The sequence below is a fragment of the Mesoplodon bidens genome, assembly GCF_964165515.1.
Source record: "Mesoplodon bidens genome assembly, chromosome: 7".
NCBI lineage: Eukaryota > Metazoa > Chordata > Mammalia > Artiodactyla > Ziphiidae > Mesoplodon > Mesoplodon bidens.
Window position 1 is genome coordinate 82393883 of NC_138164.1, and position 15928 is coordinate 82409810.

The 15928-nt window shown below is 35.2% G+C and overlaps 1 protein-coding gene across 4 annotated transcripts in view; it reads left to right on the forward strand.

The window, feature by feature from the left end:
* The window catches only part of GAS2 (growth arrest specific 2), a 124100-nt gene that overhangs the window by 60842 nt on the left and 47330 nt on the right, over positions 1-15928 (forward strand). For all 4 annotated transcript variants that reach the window (XM_081241331.1, XM_081241328.1, XM_081241329.1 and 1 more), the window contains exons 6-7: positions 3491-3632; positions 10400-10507. In XM_081241331.1, the coding sequence (XP_081097457.1) occupies positions 3491-3632; positions 10400-10507 (250 nt within the window). The remainder of the gene's footprint in view (positions 1-3490; positions 3633-10399; positions 10508-15928) is intronic.

The window sequence follows — 15928 nt, forward strand, 5'->3', positions numbered from 1 at the left end:
ATACAGATGCAAAGATTTGGTTTTAGTGGATTCAACCTTCTTGCTATCTTTAGTTGACCCTTATTCAGTTCGAAAGCAACAGTTGCCCCTTCTCCCACAAAGCTTTGAAATCTTGTAGTTGGACAAGAATAGAAAACACTATAAATTTTTGAAAACCTTATAAACAAAATCAAAATGTAGAGTGGTATAGAGTTAATCATGGAAACCAGAATGAAGCAGGCTTTTGGAGAGCAGAAAAAAAGACCTACTGGTGACTAAGCTGGCTTCAGGTGCAGGCCCCCAACCCAAGGGGAATTTCATGATTTACAGACTGTTGACACCTCCAGACAGACAGGAAGCCAATGAATCATATTTAAGTGTGTAATTCAGGATTGGCTGACTGTACCTTAGGCAGCTTGAAGTATTCAAAAGCCAATATAAGCAGAAATTTGGGGCTTAGTGTTGATTTTCTATGTTCAGTGGCATAGCTAATTTTCAGCATTTCCAGGTAAAGAAAAATCTCCAGGGCAAAGTTTTCCATGTATGACTTTGTTACCAACTTCATTCAAATTTTGTTTTGTATTCAACATGGAGTGGAGCTTCACTTTGTTAAAAAAAAAAAAAAAGAAAAAGAAAAAATTGTGCAACCCAACCAGCCTGCTCCTGAAAGGTGACATGAATCCACCGACAATTACAAATGAAATCATATTTTCCAATTGACCCAATTTATACTTTCAAATATGATGTTTTCATTTATGATTGACTTTTAATTGGCTGTGAATTCTAGCATGTTAAATTCCTCTAGCTTCACTGCCCAGTTTATGTTATTATCTTGAGAACATTAAATGTAGCAAAATGCTATACCTTGTTGGAACTAAGAATTCACATAAGTCTAGAGGGATTAAAAAGGGTTGCCTGTTGAAGTTCATCCAGCGAGTTAGCAGCAAAAATGAATTTATAACTTGTTCTGCTATGCTCCAGCACCAACATATACCTGCCATCCTACAATTCTAGGAAAATTAATTTAAAGAAAGCCTATGGTGAGTTTTTTGTAAAGGATACCAACAATAGTAATAATATAACAATAGTAATGACACTACATCTTAATTTTGAGGCTGTTACATAATTTCATTGGGTGGTATATTTTAAAAAGTTAAAACTTTAGCAAAGGGACCTCAATGCTGCAGTTTCCTGGTTGTGCAAGCTTTGATGCATCAGTTATCAACAGCCGTCTCAGAGATGGTGCCATGTGTCAGACACTGTACTGGGAGTGTAATGGATACTGTTTTAATTCTTTCTAACTGTATTAAAACACAGGAATTAGAATTTCCATTTTACAGTGAACTAAAACTGAGGCTCAGAAATAATGTACGTCAAGATGCCCAAAAGTTCCAGACACATGAAAGACGTTCAGTAACAGTTGCTCTTTTAACTTTCCTCTTCCTCCCTCCTCCCCTCCCTCCCTCTCTCTCTCTCCTCTCTCTCTCTCTCTCTCTCTCTCTCTCTCTCTCTCTCTCTCTCTCTCTCTCCTGCTACATCAGACCTCTAGGACAGGCCACTTTCATCTGTATTTTCCTGAGAGAAAACAGACTCTTAGAGGTTAAGTGATTTACTAAATTTAAAGAGTAGGTTAATGACATAGTTAGCTCAAGTCTGCCTCAGAGAAGAATGATACCCAAATCTTCAAGTGAATATTACTGGTACTTGTCAACAGTAATGAGATACGGGGTTAAGTGTAATTAACAAGTACTAGAAAGTTAAAAATGTATTTTAGTTTTGAATAGGGTTTAAAGTTTTCTAGAAGAACATTTTTTGGGGGTAAAACATTTATTTACATTTAATGTCGATATGTTTTATTAAAGTGATATGCATTTAAAGATCCAAAACAATGAAATCTAATTCATCTTTGGAGCCTGAATGCATTGTTATATGAGAATATGGAAATGTTTTGCATTCCAAAAAAGTAGCTATTAAGTATCTATTGTGTGCCAGGATCCACACTGGCTGCTAGGTATGCTGTGAATCAGATAGTCTCAACTGTTATAGAATCTGCGGTCTATTGCATGTTTCTACAAATGTCCTGTTAACTGGCTAATCTGTATAAAAGGTTTGAAATGTGATAAATAGTGCCTAAAGTCTTTTAGCTAATGATTTATGTAACTAAAAATTACTCTGTTCACTAGAGGCAAAACAGCAATTATAATTTGAGTTGTGCCAGCTTAAACTGTCTTGTACTGAATTCTGATATAAGTTTTCCAGCTCTCAAAGGCCACCTGACGTGTGTGATGATGTCAGTTAAACTAACAAGCCATTAGAACAGAATGACGATAACCTAAGGTTTTACATTTAATGATGTTTTAATATACTATTCACTCACTCTAAGGTATTAGACATATTGCCAACATATTTATTCTCTCTATATAGGTTATTTACTTTGTAGGTAATCCACAGCCTATTTTTTATTTTTTCCTCTTCTTTCTAACATGTGATCACCTGATTAAAATGTCAGAGAAAACCTGAAGTAAGAAAACCTAGATTTGCATCTTTATTCTGTTCCTAGCTTGTTCCATATTTCCTCTGGATCTGTTTTATTTATTCTGTAAAAATGAAAGGGTATAACTACATGAACCCAAAGATCCTTCCCAATTCTCAAATTCTGGAATTATCTTTGGCCTCCTTCACCTAGGTACAATTGATATGCATCTAGGAAACCAAACCAAATTTAAACTTAGCCTAAGAAGAATATGGGAGATTAGAATGCTGTTAACAACTACATCTCTGTCTTTGAACTGCTGTGGCATTTATAATTTACAACACATAATTTTTAACATATTGTTATTCTAAATTATTTTTGTTTCTTTATTCATTTTCTTTCTCAGTAATACTGTACATGCTTTCATAATGTTGGTCTTAAAAGCATAACCAATGTACTGTATTACCCATTCTACCTTGTTCTGAGTCCATAAAGATATGCAAGTAAGAGTGAATTTCTTCTCTGTTAATTCATTTAAGGACATTTATTTGGGGAAATTGCTGTTTTCAACTTGACTCTGACTCTCTGATTTTATTTCCATTTTTAACAAGCTTATATTCAAAATAGGAGTTCAATTATAGCACTAATATCCTTAAAGCTAGTAAATCTGAAAGCTGAAGACTAAATTAATATGGTAATTCATGCTATTGACTCATTAATATAATATATAGAGTATTTTAATTTATTTTTAGTATGTTATGTATTTATTCATTTATATGTTCATATATAGATATAAACATATATGCGTATGTATATGTAACTGTAAATATATATGTATGTATGTATGGGGGTGTGTGTGTTTTTCCTTGCTTAAAAGGGTGCCAATTTAAGAACATACTATTTCAATGCCAGAGAAAAGTTAATGTTGTTTTGAAAAGTTAGCAATTTGGTCCTATGGTATAATTGCATGCAACATATGGCTAAATGTATCATTATTACAACTTATGCATGTGTATTGATCTGGTGTCTTTTAAAAAGGTATGGTGTGGAGCCTCCTGGTTTGATAAAGTTGGAAAAAGAAATTGAACAAGAAGAAACACTCTCTGCCCCTTCTCCTTCACCTTCTCCTTCATCAAAGTCTTCTGGAAAAAAGAGTACGGGAAACTTACTGGATGATGCAGTAAGTAAAATTGGTCAAGTTTCTTATCAACACTTGGTCTTTTTTGAACTTCAAAACTCATTCTGTACAATCTTCTATCAGTCTAACCTTTACCTATTCCAATGCTATTGAAATTTATTTTAAATCCTATGAGGGGGGCTTCCCTGGTGGTGCAGTGGTTGAGAATCTGCCTGCCGATGCAGGGCACACGGGCTCATGCCCCAGTCCGGGAAGATCCCACATGCCGCGGAGCGGCTAGGCCTGTGAGCCATGGCCGCTGAGCCTGCGCGTCCGGAGCCTGTGCTCTGCAACGGGAGAGGCCACAACAGTGAGAGACCTGCGTACCGCAAAAAAAAAAAAAAAAATCCTATGAGGAAGTTTATAGTCCTGCAATTCATTTTGAGATTCAAAACTGAGCCACTTATTTAAAATAAAGCGTCGGGGGCTTCCCTGGTGGCGCAGTGGTTGGGAGTCTGCCTGCCGATGCAGAGGACACGGGTTCGTGCCCCGGTCCGGGAAGATCCCATATGCCGCGGAGCGGCTGGGCCCGTGAGCCATGGCTGCTGGGCCTGCGCATCCGGAGCCTGTGCTCTGCAACGGGAGAGGCCACAACAGTGAGAGGCCCGCATACCACACACACACAAAAATAATAAAATAAAATAAAGCGTCACTTAATTCTGCTGAGTAGTATCTAAAATTTTAGGATAATAAGTCAACCTCCTGAAAATTGTCTTTGAAAACATTTAAGCCTTGATACTATTGGTTCCTGTTTCCTTATTCACTGATAAGAAGCCTGAGGCATGGGACTTGAGGATTTTTAAAGAAGGAAAAGCAAAATACCATAGAGAAGTTAACTGCCCTTTACTGACTGCCTGCTATGGGCCGGGTTCTGCCAGTATTCTTCAAGCGCTCTTGTTATCTTTAGGGCAGGTTTCTTATTGAGGAACCTGAGACTTGAAGTTGAAATACCTGCTGAGAGGAAGAGAGGAGCTTAGATTCCAACCTAATTTTGTCTAACTCTCTGAGGTCACCATCCCTCAGAGTTCTTGAGTCACCATCTTTGGCAGATTAGGAAATATTTTCATTATACCCTCGTAATTACAGAAAACAGATTCTGGGTGTAACAGTAAACAGGATGTCATGTGTGTGCATTTACTTCCCAGCACATATGTTTTGAGCGTAAGTGTCAAAAACCTATGGGTTTTATAAAAAATAGAAACCTCGGGGATGTTAGACTGAAGTATGTCTCACATACACAAGGAGAGTTCTTAGAAACTAGCACCAACCATAATGCCAGTTATAAGGAATAGACAGGATTGAAAAGGACAGCTAGCCTGTAGCTGAGAGTTTCCTTCCCAAGGGTCTGAGCTGAAAAGAGCAGGGGAAATGGCTGATTGGTGCTGTAGGATGCAGAAAGAAAGATTCCCCCATCTTTTCTTTCTTCCATGTGACACTATAACCTATATTGCAGATTTAAATGAGCAGAAATATAACAATTTGTCTGACCGATTGAGAATTCCTATTTCTGCTAAGGGTAGCACACATAAACTTAGCCCATCAAGGTATCTTATCCAATACCAGTTTAATTTGGTTTTCCTTGGTTCAATCCACTCAGAAATGAAAGGATAAGCAGGGCATTTTAATATAATACACCTAAAAGGACTTTAAAATCACAGGAATGTTTTTAAGGATCAGTCACATGTCTTGAATCCTGCTGTTTCATTTTTATTTTGTGAGGTAATTGAATAACATTGTACTAATAGTAGATAATGGCACATTATTTATATATTGATGAGAACAATTTTTTCTTCTCTCTCAATTATACTTTTTTGATTAGACTTACTTTAGAGTAAGATCTTCCTTTTAGTCTTTCTCTCATAAAAGTGTTTTTCTGGGGTTACTATGTTTGATCTTAGTCCTTTTCCTCTCAGCTGTTACCTCCATTCACTTCCTTTAATGCATTAGAGTCAGAGGTCTGACCCTTAACCTCCTAATGAATGAATTACTGAATCAAATGAATTTTTTAGTCCTCAAATTATGAGACCACTTTCTGGTGTTTGACACTATTGACCACTCTGTTCTTGAAATTCTTCTCCATGAACTTTATTGCTACCAGAATGATCAACCTAAACGCAACTCAGAATTGATTAAAATTGTATAGGGGCTCTATAATATCCAGGGTAAAGCCCAGACTCAGGTATGTGTCACATAAGCCCTCCATGTTCTGGCCCATTTTGTCTTTCCCAGACTTTTTTGCCCTATGGATTCATTCTTGCATTCTGATGTATCTGTTGTAAACCTATACTCTAATCCCAAACTCCCAAGGATTTTTTATACCCTGTGTTTTTCCTCACTTGGCTTCCTCACACTGCTCATCTTTGAAATCTACTTTTAGACACCTTTTCATCTTCTAAAATTCAGGTTGTGTGGCCTTCTATAGAAAACTTTTCTTGGCATCTCTCATCCCAGGTAAAATTGACAAATTTGTCCTTGGTACCTCAAGTACTTTTATATATTTAATGAAGTGTTTACCTTATTGGGCATAAATACCTATTCTTCTCTAGGTATGGTCCTTGTTCTCAAAGACAAGGACCATATTTTATTCAGCTATATCTAGTACCATGCTTATTGGATAAATTATTAATGTGGGTAATCAAAGTTTTAAAAAGACTCTCCCTTCTTCTATTTATCTGGAATGGCCATGTGCTCTGGAAATATGTGCACTTCTCAGCTCTGATGTAGCTTTGCAGAGCGGGGAGATGTTGCCCCTTGAAACCATTTCCATGAGCCTGGAAAAAGTAGTTAGAGTGGTTCCCTTTCTTCACCAGCTTGTCTCATATGTGGCCATCCCTCATCCTTGAGAAGGGGAGAAGAAGGACAAGAGGGAGAAGGTGGTGAAACAACTATGAAAGGGATTTTGGAAAAGTTTTACCTATACTCCAGTTCAGAAGAGGTAGATGAGATAGGGACTCTCTTCAAAATGGCAAGACTGTCACTCTGTGGTTGTTCTTCCCTACTCCAAGTTCTGTTCTCTCAGCTGGAAATAATGAAGGGGGTTTCAGAGAAGCTTTAAAGTTTGTCAGGGTTTGGGAACATAACCATCTGTATAGTGAAGGGCTTTTCATTGAATGTAGGAAATGTTCTAAGCAGATATGTCTATACTGTTGCCAGCTAGAATACCATGTTCACAGTCTTCAAACTAGCATTTCTCATGCTAGTTTGAATGTTTAATCAAACACTCACACCACCAGATGACCCGTGGAAAAAGAATTCAATGGTTAGGTTAGTTTGAGAAATACAGCTTACTATAGTAACCTAGAGTTTGGCAATGCATTCTGGCATATCAAAGGCACTAGTGAGTTCCATAATAAGATCTTGTTTAACCTGGAGTTTTCCATGCTTATTTGGCCACAGAAGCCTCTTACAATCTTCTTCATTCTACATTGGGGAAATTGCATTGAAATATTTGCATTCTGTTTAAGTGATAGTTTTTCACTGAGTGTTTTATTTCAGGGACAGTGGAACAGAGAGAAAAAACATATGAACCTCACTAATGGCTTAAATCAGAGCTTCATATTTCAGATATAAAAAGGAAATAGTTCCTATGGCAACTGCTTCACTGCATATGAGACATATATAGCCATTGGGGAGTTGAAGTTCATATACTCCAACATGTTCTTTAGAATAGGGATATAAAATATTGCTTGCAAAGTTCCTGTGTTTAGTTAATACTATTGGCTATTTCTACTCTGGCAAAGTTATTATTTACATCAAAAAAAAGAGAAAAAAAAAGAATAAAGAAGGGGAGTAAAAAAAAAAATGGAGAAAAGAGTAAAGAAAAAAGAAAAAGAAAGAGACGCAGACCTGTGCTAAGATGTCATATTCCAGTGAACAGTTTCAACAAAAACTGCCAGTTTTGAAACTTTCAATGTGCCCTCACATTTCTTTGTTTGCTACTTAGGAGAATTGTGGAAAATTGAAAAACAAAATAGGTGACCTTTTATGTGGATAATACATCCCAACTTCTTTAATCAAGCCAGACATCGTAAGAGAAATACAGTGGAGTCCATTCGGATTAATTTATTCCCCCGATGTCCTGATAGAGTGATTCAGCTGTGATAAAATGATGGGGTCAGGTTTAGTGCCCTCGTGTTGAGCCTGTTCCCACACAATGAGTTGAATACAGTTCTAAGAAGCCATTCTTACTTTCTTCCTCTTCTCCATCAACTTCCTCAGTCTGGGGATGAGAGATAGTATAATTCTGAGTAATCAGGCTCCTCTTGAAATCCCATTTCAACAGAAAGCTGGCTGGGTTCCTGGCCAAAACCAGAACACCTGCCAGACTGACTTACCCCAAGGTAATGTAAGAAGCAAGATGTCATCAGTCACTATTTACTTAACTCCCCACAGCCTGGCCTTGTCTCTTCCATTTCTGCTTCCAGCTCTCACACAGCCACACAAAAGCCCTTGATCTTAAAAAGCAAGTATATTTTCAAAGCTTAGGAAGACATTAGAGAAGGACAGGCCACTTGAGAAAGTGTGTCTTGTATTTTATTTCATTTGGTACCAATAGTTTCTGTATTTTGTCTAAAAACACTTCAATATGGAAATACTTTCCATCCATACTCGTGATTGTCATTTCTTAGCAGAGGAACCACTTGAACACCAATTTACTGTCTGCTCACTTACTACATCGTGGTAAAGCTGTGCCAGGCATGACTCTCCTAAAGTCTGGGCCATGTGCTTTTATGATGCTGACTGTTGGATTTTTTTTCAGGGTGACCAAATTCCTTCTCCCTCCCTCCCTCCCTCCTTTCCTTCTTTTCTCATGGAATTATTGTGGTGCTAAGGAAAACTGTACTGCTTCTAGCAATGGTATGCAATAAACACAATTTATATATATGTATATTTATATATATATATATACACACACACATTTATATTTTTTAACATTTATTTATTTTTTTACACCTTTATTGGAGTATAATTTACAATGGTATGTTAGTTTCTGCTGTATAACAAAGTGAATCAGCTATACATACACATATATCCCCGTATCTCCTCACATTTATATTTTTAAAACATGTCTATAAATACATATTGAAGGAGATACACATAGAGGAACACTTACAACACTTAAGACAGCACACATTCATTGGTCCTGTGACCTTACCCCCACCCCAGAATGTGGGTCTGCATTATAGAAGGGAATCCCTAAGGGTAGGATTCTATTAATACTGGGGGAGTGGGTGGATATATCTATGGCCCGAGTATCATATGGTATGAAAAATTCAGAACTCAAAGACATGGGCCTAATCACTCACATAACGATGTTAGACAGTTCCCTCACTTTTTCAATGAAAGCCATCTCTAAAATTCTTTGAATCCAGTCTTAATCTGTCACACTAATTTCCTCCTGTGTCCTTTTTAGATCCCTGTGCTTATTTATCCATTTATTATTTATTTATTTATCCAAACTTATCTTAATATAAGTTTTGCTTCAGGATTCCCCCACTCTTTCTAGCTTTCCCCTCTAGTGTCTTATGCTTCCATACTTTCTGGAACGTTGCTTATTCTAGGGAAACCAAGATGCTTAAGTCCTTTACTCCAACAGGCAAGTGAGTTCCTGCGTGACTCTTCTCACAGTTTTTTCTTAGGGGAAGACTGATTGAAGTCAGACATTGAATTATTTGATGAAATGATTGAATTGCTTTGATGACAAAACTCTAGGAAACATATCTTTGTGGAAGCAAGAATTTGGGTGAGGGGTGTCCAAGCCAATCCCTTCAGAATTTAAATTTTCTGTCTAGCTTCTCAAATGTAGGCTGTACATTATTTAGATCTGTCTTCTATGGAAACATTGACACAAAACACAACATATTATTCTTTTGGGTTGTTTGGTTGGTTGGTTAGTTGAAGAGAGGACAGTTATGAGACACAGCATGGCAGGTTCCCAACCAAGGAAAACATAAATAAATAAACCTTATTCCTAAAATCATGGACTATACATTGTCTTTAATAGTCACAACTATTTATAAGCATTATGCACTTACCATTTAGTGTATGTGTTTTGTAAAGAGTACAGAGATAGATAAAATAGGGAAAATCTGATATTCAGACATGGATTCTATAAAATACATATAAATTGTAAGATACTGCTACAGAAATAGGTTTTGGAAGGTGGGAATTACTGAGAAGTGAATTGCTGGATTAGTCTGGATGAATTAGAGATGACTCCTTAAAGAAAGTCTCAGGATTCAAAATAAGGTGAAATAGTCTCATTTTTAAATAATAATTTTTAAATTCTCATTTATTTTGAAAATGAGTAAAATTAATATTAAAGTTATGATGAGGAAACATATAGACTATGTCTATATGTTTCCTCATCATAATAGACTATGTTATCATGACTTGTATTCTAGTTCTCAATATATTTATCTTGACAATCCAATGTACATGATCTTTTTAATCCTCTAGACATGAGAACCCAACTCGTCATCCCTACACTGCCAGTTGATTTGCTTGTGATTATCTTCCAGCATCATTATCATTGTCATCATCCAGTTTATGCCTTAGTGCAGCTATTGACCTTCACAAAGTGCCTTCAGGGCCTGACCTTTACATAGTTAAGATTTAATGTGATATGTCTATGCTCACATCGTGTCCATAGTCTGATATAGAACAAACATAAAAGCACTAATGGTTCAGGGGCCTTTGAACCCATGGAACAAATTAATCTAAAGGCAACCTGATTAAGGAGAATGAACTTGCCTGCTCTTCTATTTCAGGTGAAACGGATTTCTGAAGATCCTCCTTGCAAATGCCCGAGCAAGTTCTGTGTGGAGAGGCTCTCGCAAGGAAGATACCGAGTGGGAGAGAAGATCCTCTTCATTAGGGTAAAGTTTTACTTTTTACTTGACAGCTTGTCCTTTCAGAGCATATACAGGACTTAAGTTCCAGGTTACAGGGAAAATATGACCAGTAACTCAGCAGGAACTTCCCTTATGGTGCTTACAATTGGATTTGAAGACATGAGGTATGAAAATTTTTTATTATCATACATAGTTATCACTGAGGGCTAAATAAATAGAACTTTATCTTTTTTTATGTATACACAAACGTATACCCCAAACAGGTCATAGAAATCAAATAGAATGAGGAAAAGAAGAGAAAACAAATTCCTTTTTTGTCTATGCATTTAGTTTCAAAGGAAGAAAATCCACCTCAATGGGTAATAAAAACAGTATTCTGCCCTGGTTTTCCATATCTCAAGTTTGGGAAATGATTAACCTATAGGTCCTGATAACTTTCAAATTATTTGAACATGACTTTTCAAAAAGTTTGGGTTGTAAACCAGAGTGAGGCCAGTCAAAACTCATTACAATGGCATGGTTAAATGATGACTGCCATTTTTTTACTGGTTTTCTGGGTTAGAATAAAGAAACGTGAGCCTGTGCCAATGAATGGTTTGGTGGCCTCTATCCATTTTACAATCATCCTAGTTAAAAATCTGACTAGATGTCATGAACAATTCTTGACTGTAATTATTGGCTCAATAAAGTAACATTTCAGGCTGTGATCTGTTTTGTTAATAATCAAGAGAATTTAACCTCTCAAAATATATTTGTTGCTTTTTCTGAGACCAGGAATTCTTCTTTTCAAAAATAAGAAAGTGAAAAATAAAGCACTGATATACTCCTAGAAATCTGCAATTAATAAGTATGAGTCCTTCTATCTTATTTTTAGTCATTTCCTAAAGAATAGAGGTTATGATTCTGAGAAGCTATATTGTCTTGTCATTTGAATAAGTTAAAATATTTTCCTTTTTATTTTATTTTGTAGAGCTGAATAATTTGGATGTGTACATCTAATACAATCAATGAACATTCTTAACATACTCAAATCAGTGATGACCCAGTAGAAATTTTTTCCAGTGTAAAGTTTTCTTTTTAATGACCACTTTCGACTGAAAGTTATTTGTATGACAATTTTTTAAGGCTCTACAAGATTTAATTTAAAGAAAAGTTTAATTATAATTAGCCTTCAAAAATAATGTCAATCGTTTTGTATTTTAATCTAACATTAGGTCAGTGTTTATTGATCTAACAAAAATGTTCAGGTAATAATTGCTATTTTGCTTTGGAAAGGCAATGAAAGGGATATAATGATATGTTATTATTAGGGGCTTGAGAACCAGTTTAGGAGAATGGCCTCCCTAGAGTAGACAATTGGCCCAGTCATCACTTATTGTTCTTTGTTACAAGGATAACATGTTTATTTTAGCCAACCAGCCTGCTTTTGCTTTAACACATTAATAAATGGTGATTTAGTAGTACCTCCACAGATGTTTTTAAATTTTACTAAGTTGGCCTTTCTCAACTGAAGCTCAGGCTTCTTGAGACTATTAAGCCCTGGAGCTTAGAATCAAAACATAGGGTTTTATTTATTTAAACAATTATTCTTTTTTATAATGGAAGTGTTGACAAAACACATGATTAATAAATTAGATGTTTTTCCCTCTAATGTAACCTAATATCTTTAGGCAAAAATATATATTACATACATTTATTTGGATCTGGTCTTCCATATTTAGTCAACTGTCAAAGAATTTGATGTCTATATTTGTGAATAACGTAAGTGTATCATATTTAACATTTAAAATATTTTTTGATGTTCCATTTTTCTTTTCAGTAAATAGTTTCCTTTTGGTGAAATCTATGCATGTATTGTTTATAAAGGAATTGAGACTCACTTTACTGAAGAAAATTGCATCAAATTCCCTAGAGATAGCATTTGAATTTAATATCAGTTACCACAGTAGAATATAATGTGCAGTTTCATGCTTCTACAGTCCCAGGAGAGCCTTCAGTAAGAGAACTGACTGTAATGTGGTTATTCACTGATTGGCCCAGCAAGTTATAGCATCATGTTGCTGTGATAGATGTTTTAAAATAGTGTTTTAGTGAATTTTAGTCATTCACTTTTTCTCATTTTGTTCCATCCACATATAATTTGTACTTTTTTTTTTTTTTTTTGTGGAAACTTCCCCATTTGGTGGAGAGACCATACCTTTATTTTACATTTGTGTAACCAAAGGGCCCATTCAGTCATTTCCTACAACAAAGGGCTAAAGATCTCAGAGGAGCATGACCTTGCCTGTGGAATAACAACACTTTCTTTTATTGTTCTCCTTTGGTTCGTTTTTTAAACCCTCCTACCTTCTTGTAATCTCATCAGTTTTGAGTGAAGCAACCATTCTAATTACCTCTTCTCCAAAGCCACAGCCTTAGTTCAGGCCCCATCAGCTTTTTTATTTTATTTTATTTTATTTATTTTATTTTTTATGTACTTAGTACCACTAAACTGTACAGTTACATATGGTTAAACTAGTATGTTTTATATTATGTGACTTTTACCACAATAAAAAAAAATTTTTAACTTGTACTATTTTTTCAGATTTCACTTTAAAATTTTTAACCCATTTTTTTAAATCTTAATTTTTTAAAAAGAAAGAATCCATTACTGCCTAAATTGCAAAAGAAACTGTTTGTCAAAAAAGGAAAATATCCATTAATATATTTTCATTTCAATTCTTATCTTTTGGCTTGTCCATTGATAAGAATTGGGGCCCATTTCTACCCTGATGGAGTAAAGGGATTCTACCAAAACTTTTCTTGTATCTGGTTATACCTAGAGACTTTTTACCTCTCATTCCCTGGAGTTCAGGAATTGAAATTTCACAGGCAGGCCATATGCACCTTTCAACACACATTTTTCCCTATTTTTTTCTCTGCACTGAATGGATGAACTAGAAATGTCTCATTGATGTGTGCACACTTTGGCCAGTACTTTTGGATTTGTGGCAGGGGCTATATTTAATTGATTGTCATTCTGCACTAACACATTATAAGGAACTGGCAGTTATTAGTCAAAAAAACTCAGAGGTATTGATTTTCAAATGATAGTTAGATGGTTGTTGCTGCTAATATCTTAACTTTAAGTTTCTTTGAACACCCGAATTAAGTAGAGAGTGCCTTTGGTCAAATTCTCAGACACACTAGGGGAATGATTGCCTCATGGTATCTGCGTTGCTGTTCTGGGTTTCTTAAGTTTGCATTTTTAACATTGGCGTATTTTAAACTTTGTCCTCTTTGCTAAGACTTCCAAATATAGTCATATTTATGACATAGTACATAGTAAGTGGATACATTTATGCATATTATTTCATAAAATGAAATATATACGGTATCTTAGCATCTGTCTCCTAGTTTTCTGTCCGTCCTGAGAGCAGCCATGTCTTCCTGTGGTCATAATGAACCTATCCATGCAAAAAAACAATTTAGGGTCCTTTCAAGCTATTAAGAATGTTGCCTTACTTTTAGTTAAAGAGAACACACTAGTTTGCATTTTATCAAGGTTTATATATATATATAAATGGGATTCTACAGTATATACTCTATTTTCTGGCTTTTTTCACTCAGCATAATTATTTTAAGATTCATCAATGTTGTTGCCTGTGTTAATAATTTATTGTTATTGCTAAGTAGCATTCCATTATATGGATACACTAAAATTTGTCCATTCATTCACTTATGTCAAATAAGACATTTGGGTTGTTTCCGGTTAGAGATTATTACAAATAGAGCTGCTATGAACATTTACGTATAAATCTTTGTATGGGCATATGCTTTAATTTCTGTTGGGTAAATACCTAGGAATGCAAAGCCTGATTTGTATGGCAGGTTTATTTTTAACATTATAATAAATTGCTTACTGTTAAAAAAAATAAAATAAAGAGAGCACAATCACCAAAAAACACTGACATAGAAAACACTATCCCTTAGAAAGTCATAAATACATGATTCTATTAATAAATCTCTATCTAACACAATTACTCCTGATTTACTCTTCTTAACATGAGCCAGAGTTAACAATTTTATGTCTAACAAAATTCCAAAGTTTGTTGACAACACCCAATGACTTGACTTATGTATGGTTTTATGGTTATCATATATATGAACACATTTTCTCATTATGCATTCAAATCAACACAATAACACAAAAGAATGAAAAAATTAAGATTACAGAGAAAGAGTGCAGAAGACATTTCTGCAGATGATATCTTTGCTAAGCATATGTAGATACTTTGCATACATGGCTATCTAATGTTACTTATGTAGATGCATCTATATTCTCATGTAGACATGTTTGTTTATATGCACAGGTCTCCATTTAAAGGTGAAGGAGTAATCTCAATATAAAGAATATAAAGAATATATTATATATAATATAAAGAACCCTTTAGTACAAGGGGAAACCTCCAAGATTTCTGACAGTGGCTTTTAGGCAAATACGCTAATAATCCCCTGCTAAAGTGGGAATTCTCTTGTTTCTAGTTTATCAAACAATTTCTCATAGCCAGATTTTTGCCCTGCACCTTGCAATGAACAACATTGCTTTTGAGCTATCTGGTGGACAAAGCTAAATGCAGCTAATTTCTAACTGTGTGGTACAGATACAGATTTACTCTCTTCCAAGGTTTAAATATAACAGCTATTTTTCACTGACTTTTGAGTGATGATAAAACCTCCTTGCTGATGTCTGTAGTAACAGAGATTTAGATATTACTATTTAGCCATGCTGTGTATCTTTGAAATGTAAGTAGATGAACCTCAGCCTAATGTTATGATTTTGAGGAGGAGAGAAGTAAGAATTTTCCTTTGTTCTTTTGTTCATTCAGTTAGTTGGTATCTACCCGTGCTTCAAGTATTGAGAAGTCATTTGACAATATAAAGCTGAATAAGCTTGTAGGAAGGTTTCCAGAAATATGTGTTAGATGCCATGAAAATGTCTATACTATTTGATTTGTCAACCCCAATGCAACAATGATAATATTCCATGTAAATAATCTAACAGTAATTTTTAAAAGTGGTTCCCAGAAAAACCTGGGAACTTGTTAGAAATGCAAATTCCTGGGCCTTACCCCAGACCTATTGAATCAGAAGCTCTGAGGGTGGGGTCCAGACACCTGTGCTTTAACAAGCCTTCTAGGTGATTCTGATGCATACTAAAGTTTGAAACCACTAATCTAAAAGAAAGAACTAACTATATGAAGGAAGAGATTTGTTGTATCAATATAACAGCACAATTGGAAATCACTTGCATGTTTGATCATGGAAGAATATAACCATTCAGGTACTAGGAATGATCATTTTGAAGTCTTCTCTGTATCGTTGTGAGAAAAAAACTGAAGATATAATGTTAAGTGGAAAAAAAAAACAGACTTTGAAATTGTGTTTACATATAAAAATACCCAT